We start from the raw sequence: 6,057 nt of genomic DNA, 5'->3' as shown, positions 1-6,057 counted from the left end.
AGTCTCACACGAGAATGTGCTGCTGCTCTGCGCCACTAGAGGGAGCGTTAGTGTCCTTCATATGAGCAGAGTTAAAAACGAAAGTGAAAGTCGAGGTAAATAAGCGACTAATAAATATAACAAATATCTGAACATTGTGCTTGAAATTTGTATGTTTAAAAGTAAACAATAACTAACAAATATTCGAGAAAATGTATTAAAAAGGGAATTACAGCTGCTTGCAACTGCTGTTCAGTTCAGTTTGAAAAGTTGTGGTTGTATTGTCTGGGCTGATCTGCAGTTGTGCTGTATTTAGATGAATTTTATTTGAAATGAACTTTAGCTATAATAAATACCCTAGAAGTCCAGCAGGTCACTATATCTGTATTCTACAGCAGACTATGTGCATACTTAACAATGGATGATTGTATTTCATGTAGCTGTACTAAAGTGTACTACTTAAATTGATAGTCCACCCAAAAATGAAAATGCATCATTTGCTCACCCTCATGGAACTACATCCTTCTCTGTCTGCAGGTCTATCTATTTCGGATCTTTACTTTTTGACTCAATCAGTCTCTCAAAACTCTTATAAAGGATGAAGACACTGCCTCCAAAATGAGTTTGCATCACTTGTATAAAAAAGGGCACAGGCCACCAAATGTTTACCATTAATGGCAATAACAGTCAATCACCATCAACTGAAGTAACATGTTTAGACTGAAAGAAAGAGACAAGACAAGCAGAAACATAAGAACTACAAGTGACTTCCAGCCACAGCCTTAGATGAATTCAGCTGAAATAAAAGAAGACATTAAATCTTTGAAGATCTCGGCAGATGATGATTAAACAACTCCACAAAGAGCATTACCAGCTTCACACTAACCAGATTGACTTTATTTCTGTCAGATGTCTACAGAAGATCTTATTGAGAATTAACAGAGCTTTAGATGTTGATGTTTTATGTTAATTGACTTTTTATGGCACAACTATAACATACAGACATATCATTTCAACTTTTATCTCATACTGTAATCATGATTTAATATCTCACAATTTCAACTTTTTATGTCAATTTTTTAATCATAATTTCAACCTTGCATGTCAATTGCAATCTCATAATTACAAGTTAGTATGTCATCATTTTGACTTTTTATGTCATAATTATGACATTTTATCTCACATAAATGTGTTAATGGCTGTATAAAAGGCAGCTCCAGTAATTTATACCAGCATTCATCTAGACACATAAGTTTGTGCCTTAAACCAACAAATGCAAAGCAAACTAAACTGAGATTTAATCTGAAACATGCTTAAGATTATAGCATGATTGATTCAACATCAACATAATTTTTCTCTGTCTGCATGTTTGTTTAGTAACATGAATGCCCCTGCAGTTTATTAATTAAACAATCAGTGAAATTACAGACACATGGACTGATTGTGCAGCCACAACCTTAAATATCATATATTATAAACCATATGCACATTAATGGAGTCCAAATTTGGACTCACACCAGATCTGAAAGCACTTCTCAGCCTCCTCCACCTTCTTCTTCTCTTCCTCTTTATTCCCATCAGTTCTTTTGTAGTAAACTCTGACCAGCTCTTCATTAAACCTCTGTGGCAGGAAACTGGAGAGCTGACAGTACAAGACAAATGAGTTTCTATTGTGAGGAGTAAAGGAGCTACACTACAAACTTCAATCCAGCATTCAAACAATAGCCTACATAGATTTAAGCTCCAGCATTGTTTACTTTAGTATGAAATGTATCACACCTATTTTATAAAATTATGATTTATACTTCTGATCTGAAAGAATTCTTTAAAATATAATGGTTTAAATGTGACGGGTACCTGATAATCGTTAATGGCAGAGGCTTCATTGGGCTTCCTCTTGCTGTAAAAATAGACATTTTCAATGGGGTTTTTGTCCTTCATGCCGTGATCTAGATCAACCACCTGAATAAGAGATGAAATGATTTATGAGGACATGAGAAAAGGTGAAGGGGTGAATTCAGTAAACAGCTGAGCATCTTATTTCAGTGCAAAAATCTGCATCTAAACACCTGAAATCTAGTTTAACTGCAAATCAGCCCTGAAATACAACATAACTTACATAAACTGAGAAATCTTCAGCGTTCAGAGAAACAGTCGTGTCTGTAGATTTGTACTTCTCTACTGCGGCTTTCCATGTTTCTGTCAGCTCTTCCTGATTTGAGAGAGTTAGTCAGTTACTTGCCTGTGTTTGTGCAAAAGATGTAGTTTAAAAGATCATGTTTATAATGATATTTGGACTGACTCCTTGTGATTTTATGTTCATTGTCTGATCTGTAAGTTATTTAAACATGGTAAGGCATGTTTTTTGAATATTGGTAATATCAGTCAAACACTAAACCAGTGCTTTTCAGTTACCTTTGACATGCTGTTCTCAGTCAGTCGAGCTTCTCCAACAAACTTTGGCAGTTTTCTTCTGACGATCTTGTTCAATATGTCTCGAGCTTCCTTCAGATTGTCAGCAGTGGAGGACAAGATCTGCTCAAAGATCTCATCTGACAGAAGAACAGAAGATTAATTATTAGAACTAAATAGGGGTTTCCCAACATCATCTCATATGTAAATAATAGAAATCATTATTTTCATTAAAAATATATATTATTTTACATATACTATGTTTTGATCACCACGAATCCCCAAAAACAGAATGTTTAACATGGAAGATGTACGACAGGCAAAATTTACCATATATGATATATTTTAGCTTCAGCGCATCTTTCAGCTGACCTGTGAGTTCGCTGTAGTCCTCTGCTGTCTTTATGGCTTCAGAAATCTTCAGCATATGTTCAGGTTTTCCTTCATGAAGATCACGATCAGCTCGTACGAGCGCTTCTGCAAACCTAACACAGAGAAAAACATGTGAGTTAGTGTTTGTTTTAACATGCATAAAGAACACAGCCACAAAGCTGAATTTGTATAATCCTCCTAAAAGAAGATTGGTCATGCAGCATTTTAATATCATGGCAGCACAGATGTGACATTCGCTGCTGTTTGGTATCTGCAGGTATGTGTTTTATATCCACATCCTCTTCATGCTCAGAGAAACTCACATGGTGTCAATGATGTAGCCGATCTTGTGCTGATAGGCCTGGCGATGGAGAGTGTATCGAGTGCGAAACATGTCATAAACATTATCAGCCTCCTGTTACACAAACATCAGTGTGTCAGAGATCCCATAATGCAGTGCTCATATTAAATCTCACATTTATGTCAAGCATGCAAAATATGGGCAAAGCGCACACAAATACACACACAGACAATTCTAGCGCTGATAACTTCATCATAAAATTTAAACACAGTCAACCAAACATTGAAAAAGTTCCACGGGTCACTTTAAATTGACTGTTGTAGGGCTGTCAGTCAGCGTAACATTGGTGTTTTTCCAAACACGTGCGCAAGTGAAGATGCTATTCTACTTGGATATTCGCACACGAGTAAAGTAAAAAGCCTTTTTTACAGAATAAATGATAATTTAGCAAGCAAATGTTAGGCTACAGCGTGAATATGGAAACATATTAGATTTGTGCTTTTATAACAGCCTAAATATTGTTTATAATGAATGCCACTATAATGTTTATAATGTTTGTAAATGTTTCATTTACCAATACTTTACATTATTGTGTGTGTGTGATAACTGAATCAGGCACCTTGTCTCTGAAGCAGATGTGATTTCTCCCGTTCACTTCACAGACTCGAGCAAACTTCAGCAGACGCTGATGGTCAAAACTGTTTCGAATGCCCAGGTGATGACAGTCTCTGTCAGATAAACATTAAATATGGGTCATAAATGATAGGATTATCTTTAAACCAGCTTGTTGATGGATAACTTTGTCACACTAACAAATGAACAAGACAAGGCTGAATTAAAGTTGTCACATATTAAATAATAATATTAATACATGTTTTGTTTCAGCTCCTCGGTGAAATTAGAAAAAAAAAAAAGTGAATTAAAAAATGTTTTAGCTGAAAAGTTGTAGTTGATAAATTGACTTTTTCATTGACTTTTCATTGTCTTGATAATCAAGAAAGCACTTCATTTAGAGGCATGGAATGGACATAATTAAATTAGGTTAAACATATTAACATACATTTTTAGACACATTAAAAAAAATAGATAGTGTTAGTATCTTTGCAAAAGACCTAATAATATTTACCGTGCAAAATAGTCCCATTTGTCCACATCGATGCCGTTCTGTTTATTTGCCACAATCTCATACAGGAAGGATTTGTCTTCATCTCTGCCCTTGTACACTGTTAAAAATCGCTGTAAAAAAAACGGCCACATTTTGACAGTAACATGCTGTTTTCCTTTCAAACAGTGCATTCTGGGTAATATTTGTCATTTTCGAGAAAGTAGCCTGCTGCTATATATAATGAATAAACAGTGTTCAAAGTCGACACTCAGAGACTGTGTTTCAAATCACACCCTACACCCTCATTCACTATTCCCTACATGAGTTTACTAATACAGTCCACCAAGATGGACTGGATTTATTGTAAACAACTCAACAAACAGCTTTACCAGCGTCACTCATTATTAACCAGACTGACTTTATTTCTGTCAGACATCTACAGAAGATCATTACTAACCAGACTGACTTTATTTCTGCCAGACGTCTACAGAAGATCTTATTGAGAATGAACAGAGGTTTAGATGATGATGTTTTATTGTTTCGTTTGACGTTACCATTGTGGAGATGAGTCTTTGCTTTAGTTGGGCTCCTGACCCTTGATTTTTGAACATCAGTTTTTGTTTGGTTGCTATAACTGTCTTTAAATTGCCATTGTAATAGCAAAATGGTAATGGTTGTTTAGGTGATGTTGGCTGTTTATTATCTACATATATAACTATCTACCATAGTGACTTAACGTTCATGCTGGATTCAGATTCTAATTATGAGTTTAATATTTTTTGATTTTCTTTGGGGTTTACAGTATGAGATTCATCAGTGCTGTGACAACCAGAAAATTATGATTTAGAAACAGTTTAGAAATTAATTATTTTTAACTACTATGTCAAGTACATTCAAAGAGAAACATCAAGAATCAGCATATGAATCTCAACAATGGTGACATCCAAAAGCTTCATGCTGCAATGCATGCTGGGTAACACCCATTACTCCCAGCATGCATTGCGGCAGGAATAAATTATGCTGCTGAATTGTCCACTTATTTTCTTGAATTCTTATGTGCTTTTATTTTAGTTTGTGTTCTGAGTTTTAGTAGCATGTTTTGTGATGTTCAGAACTGATCTGTTTATTTATTTTGGATTGTCACCGTTGTGATTCATACGCTGATTATTGATGTGTGTGTCCAAATTACAACAAAGCTTTTCTTTTTAATGAGTGATGTGTTTTAACGGCCTTTCATAATCAATTGCTCAGCAATGCTTGTTCTTCTGCTGTTATATCAATAGTCAGTAAGTGAAGAGACACCACACAAAACCATTGAATTAGCAATAAGCACATGATTGATATGATCAATCCATAAACAACCATACCAGAACTTTTTTTTTGCCATAACAAACATGTTTAAAAAACACGTTGTTACAGCAGTCGAACAGAATTTCATATTAAAAAGTCAAGGTTCAAGAGCCCAACTAAAGTAAACACTGATCTCCATCATGGTAGTGAAAAAAATAAAACCTCTGTAACTCTCAATAAGATTTTCTGTACACATCTGACAGGAAAAAAAGTCAGTCTGGTAATAAGTGAAGCTGGTAATGCTGTTTTAGGAGTTGTTTAATCAGATCTTAAGAGATTTAATGTCTTCTTTTATTTCAGTTGATTTCATCTAAGGCTGTGGCTGAAGTCAGTTGTAGTTCTTGTGTTTCTCTTTTCTTCAGTGATTCTGCTTGTTAACATAAGGTGTTCATCACTAATGATCAATCAGCACTTAATTAATCACATAATTATCTCATTAACTTCAGCACTGCTTCACTCTGTAGTGTGCACACATGATAAGTGTTAATTTAACGGGGTCCTATTATGCTTTTCACTTTTTCAACTTTAGTTAGTCTGT

At 34.9% G+C, this 6,057-nt stretch overlaps 1 protein-coding gene across 1 annotated transcript; it reads right to left on the bottom strand.

Moving 5' to 3' along the window:
• Positions 1–1,494: 1,494 nt before the first annotated feature.
• Positions 1,495–4,300, bottom strand: LOC107657567 (deoxynucleoside triphosphate triphosphohydrolase SAMHD1-like; the record flags this gene model as incomplete). The annotated part of the gene is made up of 8 exons (XM_016445717.1): positions 1,495–1,621; positions 1,837–1,941; positions 2,099–2,191; positions 2,395–2,531; positions 2,764–2,876; positions 3,087–3,178; positions 3,684–3,792; positions 4,191–4,300. Coding segments are annotated over 8 exons (886 nt in total), but the record flags the coding sequence as incomplete, so codon positions are not given.
• Positions 4,301–6,057: the final 1,757 nt, after the last annotated feature.

This window comes from Sinocyclocheilus anshuiensis, unplaced genomic scaffold, assembly GCF_001515605.1.
Source record: "Sinocyclocheilus anshuiensis isolate Anshui unplaced genomic scaffold, SAMN03320099.WGS_v1.1 scaffold20472, whole genome shotgun sequence".
NCBI classification, from domain to species: domain Eukaryota; kingdom Metazoa; phylum Chordata; class Actinopteri; order Cypriniformes; family Cyprinidae; genus Sinocyclocheilus; species Sinocyclocheilus anshuiensis.
Note: the sequence above shows the minus strand (reverse complement) of the source record. Positions and strands in the feature narration are given on the sequence as shown.